Raw genomic sequence first — 17,596 nt, forward strand, 5'->3', positions numbered from 1 at the left:
ATGTTGTTAGGATTATATACTCAATTTTTTTTTTTGAGACTAAATCTCGCTCTGTTGCCCAGGTTGGAGTGCAGTGGTTTGATCTTGGCTTACTGCAACCTCTGCTTCCCGGGTTCAAGTGATTCTCCTGCCTCAGCGTCCCGAGTAGCTGGGATTACAGGTGCGCACCACCATGCACAGCTAATTTTTTGTATTTTTAGTAGAGATGGGGTATCACCATGTTGGCCAGGCTTGTCTCGAACTCCTGACCTCAAATGATCCTCCCGCCTCGGCCTCCCAAAGTTCTGGGATTACAGGTGCAAACCACTGCGCCCAGCCTATATACTCAATATTTCTTTTTCCCTTCCAGGTACATATAATTGCATGTCCTTTCTCCTTGGAAGTTACTTGTGGCCGTATGATTTATTTTGACCAATCATATATGAGTTGAAGTCATATGAGTCACTTCCAAGTGGAAGTTTTAAGAGTCTCTAATTTTCTTACTGTGCTTTTCCTCTGTCACAGTGACCTGCAGTGCTCTGGCAAACTGGCATGCAGGCCACATGCGATCTGTTGCCAATTTTTGTCAATGCAATTTTATTGAAACATAGCCATACTCATTTGTTTATGTATTGTCTTTGGCAGCTTTTGCACTACAACAGCAAAATTGAATTGTTGTGATAGATGCCATATGTCCCATAAAGCTGAAAATAGTTACTTTGTGGCTATTTACAGAAAAAGTTTACTGACTGTAGATAATTGGCTGCTTCTCAGAGTGAGGACATTGTAGAGGAGAGCCTCATACTGACCCACGATGGACTCACATCATCAGCAAGAAAGAAATCTTTGTTGTTTTAAGCCACTGAAATTTTGAGGTTGGTTGTTATAGTAGCATAATCTAGTCTATCCTGGCAATTAGACTGTTTACAGGATTAAAAAAATCAGTTTGCTCAGAGAGGAGAAAACCTTGTGGAGAGGAACAGTATGAAGAAAAAATGGATAGAAAGGTTAGGGTAAGATTGGGAAAGTACTAGACTGTTAAGCTCAGAAATTTAGATTTTATTTAGAATCTTCAATATGGATTCAGGACTTGGTATCTTTTTCAAGGGACAGAAGAATAGCATGGCCAGAACTTTATGACAAAAAGATTAATCTACCAATGGTTATATTAATAGGAACATTGGGAGTAGTAATTTAGTTAGGAATTTCATCACTTATAAACACAAAATAAAAATAAAACCCCCTGAAAACCCAATTTAAAAGGAGTTTTTTTTTTTCTTAGTGTAACAAGTTACAAAAACAACCTAACAAGGACTTCCTTATCCTTTTTAATGCTTAATAGCAACCTCAGATTTTCTGTAATTTGAGCTGTTACACAGGGGAGGAAATATCATTGTAAAGGGAATTGTTATAGCTGCTATTGAATTCTTTGTTTACTTTGACTTCCTCTTTTTTAGATAAAGCAAGCACATCATATACTGTCATCTACTCAGTGAAATTTGGTGTCAGATAGCCTAAGGTAGTATTATAAAATGAAAAACAGTCACTTTAGAATTAGGTTCTACTCCATGTCCTGTTGGTTAATCTGCTGTGTGTAGTGTGTATTGAAGGAAACCTTTGTCAGCTTGCCAAGTTACATGAATGCAACTAAGAGTATATAACAACTCTTCAAGATTTAGATAAAATATTTTAGGGCACAGAATACTTCAGGTTTTTTAATGCAGTTTTGTTCTACCTGTACTGTTCTGAAGATAAATAGAAGGAAAAAATAGAACAATAGTAACAAAAAATGCTGAAAAAATCTCTGTATAATCAGGTTATTTTATAGTGTTAGAGCTTGTTCTTTTAGTCCTGTTTTGCTCTGCTGGAAGGAATGATTTCTTGTTTTGATTTTATCGTCATAAGGGCATTTGGAAATTTAGAAAATTCATTGTATTGTAGGTATGTTTTTATTGTTTAGTAAGCTATTATTATTTCTTTTATTTTGGAGTTTATATGTTAATAATAGAAAGTGTTATGAAGATCATTTTAAAAAAGATATAAGCAGCATACAAATATTTCTTTGCCTTTTTTCCAGATTATGAAACTAATACCTGTAGTGGTTGGGACTCTTTGGTTGCAAGTGACAGAAACTCAGTGTGAATTAACTTAAACAAAAAAGTTTAAGTTACACCAAGCATCTGAAAACATAGGGTCAAGTTGGTGTTAGGTCAGACTGTAAGAAAGGATTTTTGTATTGACCAGAAAGTCTCTTCTCTTTTTCAGACTTGCCTTTTTCTCCATTGTCTTCATCTTGTCCTAAAATTGAATTTTCTCATGAAGCAAGGGGCATACACCAGCAACTTTAGGCATCTATTATAATATCTCTAGACTAAAGAGGAAAAGGACTTTTTTTTTTTCTTTTTTTTGGTCAGCTTCAGTTATTATAATCTTAGGAAAATGATCTGATTTTCCACCCCTAAGACAATAGTCTAATTCTTACGTGTTCTGGGACCTGGGATGTTATGCTTGGCCCAAACTTAGTCCCCTGTTTAATTTTATGGCTGTGGGGTGTGGAGTGTGTGGTCTTTTGCCAGATAGCATTGATGTGGGGCCTGGGGTCTGACCAAAATAGTTGCCACTATAATGCTTATTGATGTAAATATGGAAATATTTAGAAAAACCTAAAACAGAGCAAAACTATTCATAAACTTATTATTTTAGCATATTTGCTTGATAATTTTTTTACATTTTGAACGTTTTCTATGTCATTGAAACACACATGCACACACATGTGCATATATAAAAAATTTGTGTATGTATAACATAAATGTATTTATGATGTTGCATAATGTTATGTCTATTTTGTATGGGGGCAGCAAGTTATAATATGTACATTTATATAATATATATAATATAGTGGCAGATAGAGAAATGGATGAATGTGGGATTCTGAGTTTTTATACTTTCTCTGTAATCATGGCTCTACTCACTAGCTTTGTAACTTGGACAAATAATCTATCTTGCCTGTGATTCTGTTTCTTTGTGCAATGAAGGTAATACTGTCACCCTGTATCATGGGTATAGTTTTGGGGTTTAGCAAGATAATAAGTGAAAAGTGTTTAGAACAGTCCTTTATAAGTAGTATACATGAAATAAACATTCGCTGTTGTTTTTATAAATACTATAATATTTATGTTATACTATATATACTATATGGACATATTCACTGTATATGTTAATATTGTATTAACATACAGACAGGTACATGCACATGTTATGTTGTATCCTGCTTTTTTTTTTTTTAAACTTATATGTTTGTTTGCTCTATTATGTTTTTTAGAAAATTAACAACCCTAAAGAAAATACATTTTAGAACTCCTTGGTGATCTTAACTTTCCTCTGAGGCATGACATTTTGGGAAAAGCTTTACTCGTATATGATAGCCTTTACTCCAAAGGAGTGAAGTCTTTAGAAAGAATGGGAGATGACTAATAGCAAATCTTAGTCATGATTTGTAGTTGTTGGCTTGAATGTGTTTGTCAGATTAGTACATCCCTTTCCTGAACTGAAAGGATAACTGCTTGGCACAAACAGGCTAAAGGTCAACCAGGGCCTCCTCACCAGTGTATGAAATGGTAATTTTTTGGTAACTCGTCTACAGCACATTTGTTCCTACCTATGCAGGCACTAAAGAGTTGATTCTGTTTCTATTGTAAACAGTACATTATTCTAGAAGGAGCAGTATGCAGAACAGGGTTTGAGTACTAGTTTTCTGAACCTTTAAAATAGAAGTAATAATGTCCATTTTTTTCTTGCAGCTATTTTTGGCTTGAAGCTTGTTTTGTTTAGTTTTAGCTCTCCTTTGGTTTGTCCAGTTAATATTATTTTGGTTATTGTTTGCTTAGAATATCTTTTTCCATCCTTTCACTTTCAACCTATTTCTATCTTGGGATCTAAAATGAGTCTTTTATATATGACGTGTAGTTGGATCATGTTGTTACTATTTTTAAAAAGTCCATCATGTCAAAGAAAACAAACAAACGGCAGCAAAAAAGCTCGTCATGTCAATCTTTGCCTTTTAATTGGAGAGTTTAGTCCATTTTCATTCATTGTAATTACTGATAGGGAACGGCTTACTTTTGCCATTTTGCTATTTATTTTGTGTATCTTCTGTATTTTTCATTCCTTGTTTTTTCCATTACTGCCTTATTTTGTGTTAGATAGGCATTTTCTAGTGTACCAGTTTGATTCATTCATTTATAAACTATAAATTTTAACTTATTTTCTTCGTGATTTTTCTGGGGGTTACAATTAACATCTTAATTTATGAATATCTGGTTTGATACTAATTTAGTTTCAATAGTATACAAAATCTTTGTTACTATATAACTCCATTTGTCCTTTTTGTTGTCATAAATTACGTATTTATACAATGTATGCTCATCAACAGGGACACGTTTTTTTATGCAGTCTTTTAAATCATATAGGAAAAAGGAGGAGGTACGAATTAGAAATTCAATAATATTGACTTTTGTATTTACCTATGTAGTTATCCTTTAACAGTGTTCTTTATTTGTATGGATTTGAGTTACCATTTAGTGTTTTTTCTTTCCAGCCTGAGAGACTTGCTTTAGTGCTTCCTATAGGGCAGGTTTACTAATGACAGAGTCTCAGTTTTTGTTTATCTGGGGATATCTTAATTTCTTTTTCATTTTGGAGGATAGTTTTGCCAGATAATGAATTTTTGCTTAATGGTTTTTTCCTTTCAACATTTTACAAATTTAAATAAAAAATATTTAAAATAACATTTTAAATATGTTATCTCACTGTCTTCTGGTCTCCATGGTTTCTGATGAGAAATTTGCTGTTCATCTTATTGAGGATCCTTAATACACAATGAGTTGCTTCTCTCATTGGTTTCAAGAGTCTCAAGAGTCTGCTTTTCTTTTTTTAAGACAGTCTCACTCTATTGCCCAGGCTGGAGTGCAGTGGCGCAAGGATCTTGGCTCACTGCAACCTCTGCCTCCCAGGTTCAAGTGATTCTCCTGCCTTAGCTTCCCAAGTAGCTGGGATTATAGGCATGCACCACCATGCCCAGCTAATTTTTGTAATTTTAGTAGAGATGGGGTTTCACCATGTTGGCCAGACTGATCTTGAACTCCTGACCTTAGGTGATCCTCCCGCCTCAGCCTCCCAAAGTGCTGGCATTACAGTCATGAGCCACTGCACCCGGCCTGTCTTGTATTTTGACAGTTTGATTATAATGTGCCTTGCTGTGGATGTTTGTGAGTTTATTCTACTTGGAGTTTGTTGAACTTCCTGGAAGTATGTATTCATATTCTTCATCAGATTTAGGAAGTTTTTGGTCATTACTTCTACAAATATTCTTCCAACTTCTTTCTCTTTCTCTCCTTTCCTTTTGGAACTACTATTATATAATGTATGTTATATATGTATTATGTCCCAGATATTCATCTTGTATTAACTTTTATAAATGCATCTCCCCATTTTGGTGTTTATTTTTTCACCTAATTCATATTGCAAATTCTTATACAGAAACTTAACTCTTTTTTTTTCTTTTTTGAGACCTGGCTCTCTCACCCAGGCTGGAGTACAGTGGCATGGCATGATCCCGGCTCACTCAACCTCCGACTCAGGGGCTCAAGTGATCCTCCCATCTCAGCCTCCTGAGTAGCTGGGACTACAGGTGTGCACCACCATGCCTGGCTAATTTTTGTATTGTTTGTAGAGATGAGGTTTCTCCATGTTGCCCAGGCTACTCTCGAATTCCTGAGCTAAAAAAATCTGCCCACATTGGCCTCCCAAAGTGCTGGGATTATAGGTGTGAGCCACCCCTCCTGGCCAGAAGGTTAACATTTTATTGTAGTAAAATCAACCAGTCTTTTTCTTTGTGGCTTCTGAATATGATATCTTGCTTAGAAGGGTCTTCATTACCTTAAAAGTATAAAAATATTATTCTGAATTCTCTTTATATATGTTGTATTGATTTCTTAATTGAAATTTTTGCTGAGATAATTGCAGTTTCACATACAGTTATAAGAAATTATATATGTAAGTATATATATGTGTGTGTATATGTGTATTTATCTCTATATGTTTTTATTGCCTGCTCTACACTGATATAATTTATAAGAAATTATAGAGAGACTCCAAGTACCCTTACTTAATTCCCCTCAGCAACATTTTGCAAAACAATGCTATAATATCAAACCAAGATATTGACATTGATATAATTCACCTACATTATTCAGATTTCTACAGTTTTACTATAGGCATTTGTGTGTATGCATTTAGTTCTGTACAATTTTATCTCATGTTGGTATATGTATTCACCACCACAGTCAATATATTGAACTGTTTCATCACTATAATGATTGCTGTGGTACTTTTTTATTTTATTTTATTTTATTTTATTTATTTATTTATTTTTTTGAGATGGAGTCTCGCTCTGTCACCCGGGCTGGAGTGCAGTGGCCGGATCTCAGCTCACTGCAAGCTCTGTCTCCTGGGTTCACGCCATTCTCCTGCCTCAGCCTCCCGAGTAGCTGGGACTACAGGCGCCCGCCACCTCGCTGGGCTAGTTTTTTGTATTTTTTAGTAGAGATGGGGTTTCACCAGGTTAGCCAGGATGGTCTCGATCTCCTGACCTAGTTGTGGTACCTTTTTATAATCATATCCACTTCCCTGCTTCCCCATCACTAATTCTGCCAACCACTGTCTCCATTGTTAAAGTTCTGTCATTACAAAATTGCTGTATAAATGAGGTCATATGTTGTAACCTTTTGGTATTGTTTTTTCTTTTTCTCAGCGTAAAAAGATTCATTTGTTGTGAGCATAAATTGTTTATTACTTTTTTTGTTGAATAGTACTCCATGATATTGTTGTACCACAGTTTATTAACCATTTACCTGTTGAACACCTGGGCTGTTTCTTGTTTTGGGCTGTGGCATAATAATAAATTGCATTTGGTCTTTGACCCTGACTTCTGGCACATAATTCCTAAACTACCTGGAATTTTGTAAGTGAGAAGGCGATAGGTTTATGTTTTGTTATTCATAAGAAGCTCCTTTCAACCATACCTGAGTTATGCTAATGAGATAATTCTTGATGAGGCGCTAGATAGCTTTAAGAGAGGGGCTAGTTACCAGAAAGACCAAGCCTTGATTAGAGGGTTGGAACATTCAACTTCATCCCCCAACCTCCAAGATGGGGAGAGAGCCCTAATCACCAATGGCCAGTAATTTGATCAATTATACCCATGTAATTAAACTTCCTTAATAACTCCTAAACAATAAGGAGTTTCAGAGAGCTTCCAGGTTGGTGAACACATTGAGTTGCTGGGAAGGTGGCATGTCTGAAGGGGACATGGAAGCTCCTTGCATCCCACTCTTTCTCATAACTCTCCCTATGCACCTCTTCCATTTGGATGATCCTGAGTTATATCTTCAATAATAAATCAGTAAGTAAGCAAAGTGCTTAACTGAGTTCTATATTATTCTAGTAACTTATTGAACCTGGTAGGGAGGGGAGGCATCATGGCAACAATTGAATTTGTAGTTGCCTGGGCAAAAACGTGGGACATCTGGGCACCTAGTTTGTGACTGGTGCATGAAGTGGGTCAGTTTTATGGGACTGAGCCCTTAACCTTTGGTCTGATGCTAACTCCAGGAGATAGTGTGAGAATTAATTAGAATTGTGAGACATCAGTAGGTGTCAGAGAATTGATGTTGTAAAAGATACTACATATTTTTTGTCAGGAGGAAAAAGAACCATTCATTGGCTATTATGAATAAAACTGCTGTGAACATTCCTGTACCGATTTAGATGTATATATATTTCAACATAAGTTAACATTTCTCTAGGGTAGATGCTCAGGAGTGCAGTTGGCTGGACTGTATGGTAAGTGTATGTTTAGTTTTTTTAGTAACTTCAAAAATATTTTTGCAGGTGACTGTACTGTTTTCTATTTCCATCAGTAAAGTATTAGTGATATAGTTTCTCTGCATTCTCGTCAGCATTTGGCATTGTCACTAGTTTTTATTTCATCCATTCTGATGTATAGTGATTATTTATTATGATTAGATTTTCAGTTCATCTTTATTATTGTGTTCTACAGAATAACCAGTTTATTATTTGGACTATGTATGCAGAATTTACTGTTGCAACCTGTTCATATTTTCCCTGAGGTAGCTTGTTGCCCTTCTAAAGATTGTCAGTACTTACAAACATTTCTTGTTAGACTGGGTGATAATATTAATCAATGTGTTTTTTGATACTATTTAATGAAATATGTCAACATTTGGAAAACTATACAACCCAGTGAATCAGTATTTTTTAAATGACCAATGCCTGATGTTACAAAATCATGTAAAATATTCATTTGAAGTATAACATAGACTAGTGGGTTTTAATGTAACAAGGTACAAAACATTTACTGATATGGTTTCAGATTTCACCTTGTAACTTTAAGAAAGTATCATTTGTCACATTCTAAAATTATACCAAAGAATATTTATATATAATTATCTGAAAAGTCTTTGAAAATACTTTTTAGTTTTCCAGTTACATGTATTGTGAGGCTGAGTTTTCTTTATATACTTTAACCAAAACTATGCAACTATTCATTGCCATAGGTTGAATGCGGAGACAGCTACAGAATCCAGATGTCTTCTGTTAAGACAGACATTAAAGATACTTTCACAAATGTAAAACAAACTCTTTTAACTGTTTTTTATTTGTATAAAATATACTGCTTAACTTGTAGTGGGTTCATTGTTAATTTTAAATGAATTAATTATTTTCAAGGTTCTCAGTTTTAGTTTTTTCCCCCCAACTTTCTTGAAGTATAATTTTAAAAAGTATATATTTAAGGTATAGAATGTGATGTTTTGATACATATACACGTTGTGAAATGAATACTAAAATTGTGCTAATTAACATATTCATCACCTCACATAGTTGCCTCTTTTTTTTTTTTTTTTTTTTTTTTTTGGTGAGAAAACTTAAGATCTGCCAGGTATGGTAGCTCATACCTATAATCCCAACACCTTGGGAGGCTGAGGCAAGTGGATTGCTTGAGCCCAGGAGTTTCTGACCAACCTGGGCAATGTGGTGAAACCCCATTTTTACAACAAATATGAAAAAAATTAACTGGGCATGGTGGCTCATGCCTGTTGTCCCAGCTACTTGAGAGGCTGATGTGGGAGGATCACCTGAGCCTGGGAGGTTGAGGCTGCAGTGAGTCGTGATTGCACCACTGCACTCCAGCCTGGGCAACAAAGTAAGATTCTGTCTCAAAAAAAAAAAAAAAAAAAAAAGAAAGAAAGAAAGAAAAGAAAATCTATGATCTACTATCTTAGCAAATTTAAATTATACAATATAATAATATTATTACCTATAGTTCCATGTTGTACATGTTCTTTTATAGTTCTCTGTGGTTCTTTTGTAGCTCTCTACATTTCTTTTGGACAATTATTTTGAAATCTTTGTCAGACAGTTTGTAGATCTTCATTTCTTTATGGTTGGCTACTGGTGCTTTATTTTGTTCATTGGGTGGGGGGATTATGGTTTTCCTGTTTATTTGTGATCCTTCTGGCTTTGGTTTGGTAGTTGTGCATTTGAAGATGTAGGTACCTCTTCCAGTCTTTACAGGCTGGCTTTGGCAGGGAAAGCCCATCACCAGTCAGCCTACTCAGAGTCTCTGACCAGGCTGATTGGTTGAGTGCACAGGTTGACTTTCTTCTGGAGTCCCTGGGTAGGCTGGCCTGGTCCCTGGGTCAGCAGGTAGGCATTCCAGGCACCTGAGTTTACAAGATCAGTCCTGTTGCCTGGGTGTGGGTGTGGGCCTGGATTCTGGGGTCATGGGGATCAGCCTGGTAAAAGGATCTATGGGTTGGGCCTGGCAATGGGGTCTGCAGGGGCAGGCCTGAAGCTTGGATCCACAATGACTAACTGGCAATAGGGCAGTCTTGGCGTCTCTTTCCATGGAGATGAGCCTGGTGCCTGGTACCATGTGGCTGGGCCTAGAACCTGTTTCTGTGGGGACTTGCCTGGCACCAGGTTCTATTGGGCAGGCCTGAAGCCTGGGGTTTTGGGGGGCCAGCCTGGCACTGGAGCTTGCCTTAAGCCTGGTCCTGCAGGGGCAGGCCTGGAGCCTTAGGTCACTGGCTGTCTGTCCTTGTGTTGGACTTGGCCTGGAGCTTGGGTACATGGCAGCTGACCTGGCACCAAAATTCACTGGGGCAGGCCTGGGGCTGGGGTCCCCAGTGAAGTAGGGTACTCATATCATTCTCGTTTTCCTCCAGCAAGGGTCTCTCTTGTGAGCTTGGGGGAAGGGAATCATGGATAATGTGAAGCTGTCTTTCATACCCTCTTTAATGTATATTTTCTTATTTCTTCATTCTACCCAGATGCTATAATCTCTCACCTGGATTCCTTAGTTCTTTTTAATATATTTTTGTACTTGGATGTTTGTTCAAACTGATGTTTCTGTGAAAGGATGCGTGTTGGAAACTCCTATTCTGCCATCTTGCTAACATCACTCCTCAGTTTTAATATCTAAAATAGCACATACTCAGATATATATATATATATTTCATATAAGCGAAAGCTCTTTAGGGTACTCAGTAATTTTTATTTTTCCTCTTTTCTTTCTTTTTTAGAGATATGGTCTCACTATGTTGCCCAGACTGGGCTTGAACTCCTGGCCTTAAGCAATCCTTCCACCTTGGCCTCACAAAATGTTGAGATTACAGATGTTAGCCACCACATCCAGCCTCTCAGTAATTTTTAATAATGTAAGGTGGTTTTTTGTCCATAAATTTGGTGAAACTGCTTGTTTAGATAAAAAGAAACTGAAGAGACATGACAACAAAATGTAATTCATGATCTTAGACTGGATACTTTCCAGTAGGAAATGAAAATGCTCTAAAGAGTATTATTGGGATGATCTTCAAAATTGGAATTTGGACTGTGGATTAGATTATAATTGTATCAATGTAAATTTCTTGAATTTGATAATGGTACTATCATTATGTAAGAGAGGAGGTACACACTATAGTTTTACAGGCATGATATATGAAGCCTACTTACAAATGGTTTAGAAAAATAAACATACATATACATATATATGTAGGAAGAAAATGATAAAACAAATATGGCAAAAATTAGTGAACCCTGCATAAAGGCTATACAAGAGTTCTCTGTGCAATGTGAAGTTATTTCAAAATAAAAATTACAATCATAAAGTAATATAATGAATATCTTAGAAGCAATGTTTACAAATTAATTGACGAATGTTTGATTGTGCTTGTGATGACTGAAATGTTTTCAGCAGTTGAAGACACTTCTGGTTATGTAATAACTTTGTAGTTGTCACCACTTTTCAGGGGATACTCTTTATGCTCTGCTGCCCCCTAGTGACTTTATGCTCATCAGCAGTTGTTTCTTCCAAGCGTCGTAAGTTGGAAATTTAGAGCACTATAATCATTAAAAAAAACAGTGTCAGGTGAAATAATTTTTCTGGGGGCGAGGGGGAAGACAGTACCATGAAGCCATATCTAATGGCCTACTTTTTTTCTTTGAATTTTTAAAAAATTGTATTTTTGTTCTTGTGGTTCCTTTGTATTGCATCCTCAGTTCTCTCTCTCTCTCTAAATGTAATATTTACTGGTTTCTCACCCAAGGGCAACAATGAAACTTAACTTGTGTACTCTTGTCTTATTCCTTCCTCTTAGCATTAAATATCAGGGAATAGTATTATCTTAGTGCTTTACTTTGTAGTCAAGCATACTTAATTTGGCCCCTAATCTCTCATGTGTAATCCCCAAATCCTAAAGGCTCTAAAAACTATTTGGTGTCAAAACCTGCCTTAATTCATTTGGCAAGAAAACCTGATGTGAGCTGACTTAATATATTAATAATCTTTATATTTATCACTTTTTTGAATATTCCTATATTTTCCTGCTGAAATATGAATGTGTTTGATTATGGAATGCTTCTTAAGATCTTACTGGGATGTTACATAATATGTGACAAATGAGCTCTATTTTTTTTAAATATACGGAATTTGGTATTGTGAAACATTTTGCTACAAGGATTTTCGATTAGGGATTGTAGACCTGTAGTTGATTTGCCTAGCTTTGACTCACAGTTACTGGTATGAGACAGTTGACTAGCTTATTCTACTTTCCATCTTCTCTCTTTTTTTTCTTAGGTGTATAATTTTTATGTACTATTTTTATGTATGATACTTGATCACTTTTAATCTGACTTTGTTTTTGTCTTAGAGTTGCAGTTAAATACATTCAGTCTTCATTGACATGCTTTTTTTATTGAAGTTTTCCCTGTCATCTAGTTGGGTTTGAGTTCTTCCTCTAGTAGTTGCCTTAAGAAGGACTTATGTGAGCAACAATTTTTGAGTCATTGTATATTTGAATTTTAGCTCTATAGACTTTATATTCAAAGGCTAGCTTGGTTGAAATTAAAATTCTTGGCTCATGTTTTGTTTCCTTGAGCATCTTGTCTTCTGGTATTCAGTGTTGCTGTGGAGAAGTCTGATACTTGCTGGTTTTTCTTTTTCCCTAAGGGCTTATTCTTTATGATTATTATTTTTGGCTGTCTATTGACTCTTCTTCTTCCTATTTTATTTTATTTCTGAGATGGAGTCTTGCTCTGTCGCCTAGGTTGGAGTGCAGTGGCACAATCTTGGCTCACTGCAACCTCCACCTCCAGGGTTCAAGCGATTCTCCTGTCTCAACCTCTTGAGTAGCTGGGATTACAGGCACGTGTCACCACACTCCCCTAATTTTTGCATTTTTAGTAGAGACAGGGTTTTGTCATATTGGCCAGGCTGGTCTCGAACTCCTGACCTCAGGTGATCTGCCCGCTTTGGCATCCCAAAGTGCTGAGATTACAGGTGTGAGCCACTGGGCCCGGCCTTTCCTTTTTTAATCATTAGACATTACTCAAAGAATTTCAGCATGTATCCTTGACTCATTAAAGCGTAATATAAATTAATATTTTTGTCACTTCCTTGACACTGCTAGGAATATGTAATACTTTTTCATTTATCCTTTCCCATGTCTTACACTGTTGTCATGAATTTTAATTTTACATGTAATTTTGTTCCCACAGAACATTTTCCTTATTATTTCGTAGAGTCACCATTCATATATGTTTACTCTTTTGTTTGATTCTTCATTTCCTCCTCCATCTCTGTGCTTCATTTTAAGGTCACTTTTCCTTTTATATGCAGAACTCCTTTTAGCATTTCTTTTAGTGAAGGACTCATTTATTTTGTTTGTATGAGTAATGTCTGTATTTCACCTTATTTTAAAATTGTGGTAAAATATACATAACATATACTGTACCATTTTAACCATTTTTAAGGGTACAGTTCAGTGGCATTAGGTATAGTCACATTTTTCTGTAACCAATACTGCCACCTATCTCCAGAACTTGCCTAATCCCAAGTAGCTGGGACTATAGGCACATGCCACTGTGGCTGGCTAATTTTTTTTTGTAGAGACAGGGTTTAGCTTTGGCGCCCAGGCCCAGTCTTGAACTCCTGGTTTCAAGTAATATTCTTGCCTCAGCCGCCCAAGGTGCTGGGATTACAGGTGTGAACTACCATGACTGGCCAAGTATAGTTTTCTTTACATTCATCATGCTTTGGGTTTATAGGGCTTGAAACTATGGACTAATATCTTTCATAGGTTTTTAGAAATACTTGGCTATGATGTCTTTAAGTATTGCATCTGCACAATTATACAATGATAAAATTTCTTTCAGGGGAGTTACAGATTTAAAAATATTTTCACAATATCAGTTAGACGTTATTTACTTTAAAAAAAAAAAAAAAAAAGCTTAGGCTGGGCACAGTGTCTCACGCTTGTAATCCCAGCACTTTGGGAGGCTGAGGCAGGCAGATCACTTGAGGTCTGGAGTTTGAGACTAGCCTGACCAACATGGAGAAACCCTGTCTCTACTGAAAATACAAAATCAGCCGAGCATGGTAGCACATGCCTGTAATCCCAGCTATTCCAGACGCTGAGGCAGGAGAATCGCTTGAACCCGGGAGGCGGAGATTGCAGTGAGCTGAGATTGCACCATTGCACTCCAGCCTGGGCAAGAAGAGCGAAACTCTGTCTCAAAACAAAAAAAAAAAATAAAAAATAAAAAAGCTTGCTTTCTCCTAGGGGAATAGAATTGAGTTTATTAGAGGCTGCATGATATGAAAATATCATTGTTTCAGTGGTGAATATTATTTATACTTGTATGTTCTTTAATTTATTCAGTTTCTCTTTCTTTCTTTCTCTCCTTCCTTCCTTCCTTCCTTCCTTCCTTCCTTCCTGCCTTCCTGCCTTCCTGCCTTCCTGCCTTCCTGCCTTCCTGCCTTCCTGCCTTCCCGCCTTCCTGCCTTCCCTTTCTCACTCTGTCCCCCACGCCAGAGTCTGGAGTGCAGAGGCATGATCTCAGCTCACTGTAACCTCTGCCTCCCGCGTTCAAGTGATTCTCCTGCTTCAGCCTCCTGAGTAGCTGGGATTACAGGCCTGCGACACTATGCCCAGCTAACTCTTATATTTTTAGTAGAGATGGGGTTTCGCCATAGTTGTCCAGGCTGGTCTTGAACTCCTGACCTCAGGCGATCTGCCTGCCTTGGCCTCCCAAAGTTCTGGAATTACGAGCGTGAGCGACTGCACTTGGCTTTTTTTTTTTTTTAAAAAAAAACAAGGCCTCTCTATCTCCCAGGCTGGAGTGCAGTGGTCTCATCTCTGCTCACTGCAACCTCAGCCTCCCGAGTAGCTGGGACCACGGGTGCATGCCACCACGCCTGGCTAATTTTTCTGTAGAGATGGGGTTTTGCCATGTTTCCCAGGTTGGTCTCAAACTCCTAGTCTCAAGCAATCCGCCAGCCTCGGCCTCCCAAAGTGTTGGGATTGCAAGCGTGAGCCACTGTGCCTGGCTCAGTTCCAATTTTTAATGTGGCTAATGTCAACAAACATAACACATATACAAAAGTTCTTGGGAAACCCAAGGGATATATATATATATTTGAGACGGAGTTTTGCTCTTGTTGGAGTGAAATGGCGTGATCTTGGTTCGCTGCAACCTCCGCCTCCCGGTTTCAAGCGATTCTCCTGCCTTAGCCTCCCCAGTTGCTAGGATTACAGGCGCCCACCACTACACCCCGCTAATTTTTTGTATTTTTAGTAGAGACGGGGTTTCACTATGTTGCCCAGGCTTGTCTCGAACTCCTGACCTCAGGTGATCCATCCACCTCGGCCTCCCAAAGGGCTGGCATTACAGGCGTGAGCCCCTGCACTCGGCCAGGAAACTCAATATTTTTTAGAACATAAAAATAGTGCCAGGCAAAAAGTTTTGAGAACTGCTGGCTGAAGACTTTTGATGGTGTCCATGTTTCATTTTTCTTACATTCTTCTGTATTTTACATCCTTTCCTTTCCTTGTTCTCTTTGTGCTTCAGTGTGGATATTTTTTCTTTTTTTTTTTTTTCCGAGACAGGGTCTCACTCTGTCACCCAAGCTGGAGGGCAGTGGTGATCTCGGCTCATTGCAACCTCCGCCTCCCGGTGTCAAGCGATTTTTGTGCCTCAGCCTCCCGAGTAGCTGGGATTACAGACGCGCACCACTGTGCCTGGCTATTTTTTACATTTTTGATAGAGATGGGTTTTCACCATGTTGGCCAGGTCTCCAACTCCTAACCTCAAATGATTCACCTGCCTCGTCCTTCCAAAGTGCTGGGATTACAGGGGTGAGCCACCGTGCCCAACCTCAATGTGGATTTTTTCAATTGACTTATTTGCTGGTAAACCATTTATAGAGTTCTGAATTTTTAAAACCCAGTTCTGAGTTTTCTCCAGTTTTATAATAAAAAAACAAATTGTAAGGCTGTAGTGAAATTCTCCATCTTTTCATCTGTTTTGTTCTTTTCTTCTTTTCTTGTCATATTAATCATAGCCATTTTAAAAGTTCTTATTTGATAAGTTCAACATTTAGATAATCTGTGAATCTCTTCTCTCGGCACGCCTGGTAATTTTGGACTGAATAGACATTAAAAAAATTGTGGAGGTTTTGGATGGTGTTTTCTTCCTTAAGTGAAGGTCCCTCCCCTCTGCCCTCAGTTTCTGGTAAGGCAGATGGTATGGCAATATTTAATCCAGTCAACGACTGAGCTGGCTAAATCTGGGGTTCACCTTTAGTCAGGGTGTGACTGTCTCTGGCTCATTACTGCCTTATGCTGTAGTCCTCCAGACATTCCAAAGAGCCTGGAGTGATGACTAGGAGCTCTTCCCTTGGTAGATCCTTAATTCTTTTCTTTCCTTTATACCTCAAGACTAGCTAACATTCTGTTGGCTTCTCTGAGTCTTTTTGCTTGTCTTAACCTCTCTCCTTGTGTAGCGTAAGAATTCAGCAAATGTGTTGAGAAAATAAGTGTTATGTTCTCTTCCCATTTTTCCTCTTCAGGATTCTAACCTTGTATGCCTCTAATTTAAGGTACCAGGGTTCTCTAAAACTGTCAAAAGCTGATTTTCCTGCCTTTTGGTCTTGGCTTTCTGCTTGTTCCCTTTACTGGGAACTTCAGCCTCTTGAATGCAGATTTGGTATTTACCTTGAGGGAGAAAAAGTGACTGAAGAATATTAGCTGACCCATTCTTACTATTCCCCTCTTCTCCAGTGTTTTGTTCCCTTAATTTCTGGTTGCTGGAGCAGTTCTGTTTTTTGTTTTTGTTTTCATTTTTTTGAGATAGAATCTTGCTCTGTCACCCGGGCTGGAGTGCAATGGCGCAATCTCGGCTCACTGCAACTTCCACCTCTGGGTTCAAGCGATTCTCTCACCTCAGCCTCCCCAGTAGCTGCGATTACAGGCACCTGCCGTCATGCCTGGCTACATTTTGTATTTTAGTAGAGAGGGGGGTTTCACCATGTTAGCCAGGCTGGTCTTGAACTCCTGACCTCAGCTGATCCGCCCACCTCAGCCTCCCAAAGTGCTGGGATGATAGGCGTTAGCCACCGCGCCTGACTGCCTGAGCGGTTCTGTTAGTCAGTCAGGAAAGAATATCATAAACAGGTATGCAGAAGACCTGGAGAAGCATTCGTTTATTTATTTTTATTTTAAATTTTTTTGAGAGAGAGGGTGTTGCTCTGTTGCCCTGGCTGGAGTGTACTGGAGCTCACTATAGTCTTGAACTCTTGGTCTAAAGCTATCCTCCTGCCTCAGCCTTTCAAGTAGCTGGGACTACAGGCATGTGCCACCATGCCCAGCTAATTTTTAAAAAATTTTTCTTCCTAAATGGAAGGTACCTTATTAAGTAAAAAAAAAAAATTTGTATATATATATATTTGTAGTGATGAGGTCTCACCGTGTTGCTCAGGCTGGTAATGAACTCTTGGGCTCAAGTAATCCTCCCACCTTGGCTTCCCAAAGCGCTTGGATTATAGGTGTGAGCCACCATACCTGGCTGGGAGTATCACTTTAGATTGGAGCAGAAGAAACGAGAATTTCAAGAAAGAGATTTACAGACAAAGGGATTCCAGCCAGGAAGGAATGGCAATATTAGTAGACAATCTGGCTTAAAAGTGAAGAATATTTGT

The 17,596-nt window shown here is 37.9% G+C and overlaps 1 protein-coding gene and 1 long non-coding RNA gene across 25 annotated transcripts in view; one reads left to right on the top strand and one right to left on the bottom strand.

Moving 5' to 3' along the window:
- Positions 1–17,328, bottom strand: part of LOC144333741 (uncharacterized) — a 71,301-nt gene extending 53,973 nt beyond the window's left edge. The window contains exon 1 of the long non-coding RNA XR_013402707.1: positions 15,263–17,328. This is a non-coding gene — a long non-coding RNA (uncharacterized LOC144333741). The remainder of the gene's footprint in view (positions 1–15,262) is intronic.
- The window catches only part of EXOC6B (exocyst complex component 6B), a 678,312-nt gene that overhangs the window by 54,518 nt on the left and 606,198 nt on the right, over positions 1–17,596 (top strand). The window contains exon 1 of one of the 24 annotated variants that reach the window (XM_077959251.1): positions 10,642–10,778. The exons of the other annotated variants lie outside the window; for them this stretch is intronic. Within the exon in view, the coding sequence (XP_077815377.1) occupies positions 10,777–10,778 (2 nt within the window). The 5' untranslated portion in view covers positions 10,642–10,776. Of the gene's footprint in view, positions 1–10,641; positions 10,779–17,596 lie in introns of those variants that run through there. 24 annotated transcript variants of the gene reach the window in all.

This window comes from Macaca mulatta, chromosome 13 (assembly GCF_049350105.2).
Source record: "Macaca mulatta isolate MMU2019108-1 chromosome 13, T2T-MMU8v2.0, whole genome shotgun sequence".
In the NCBI taxonomy this organism is placed as follows: Eukaryota; Metazoa; Chordata; class Mammalia; order Primates; family Cercopithecidae; genus Macaca; species Macaca mulatta.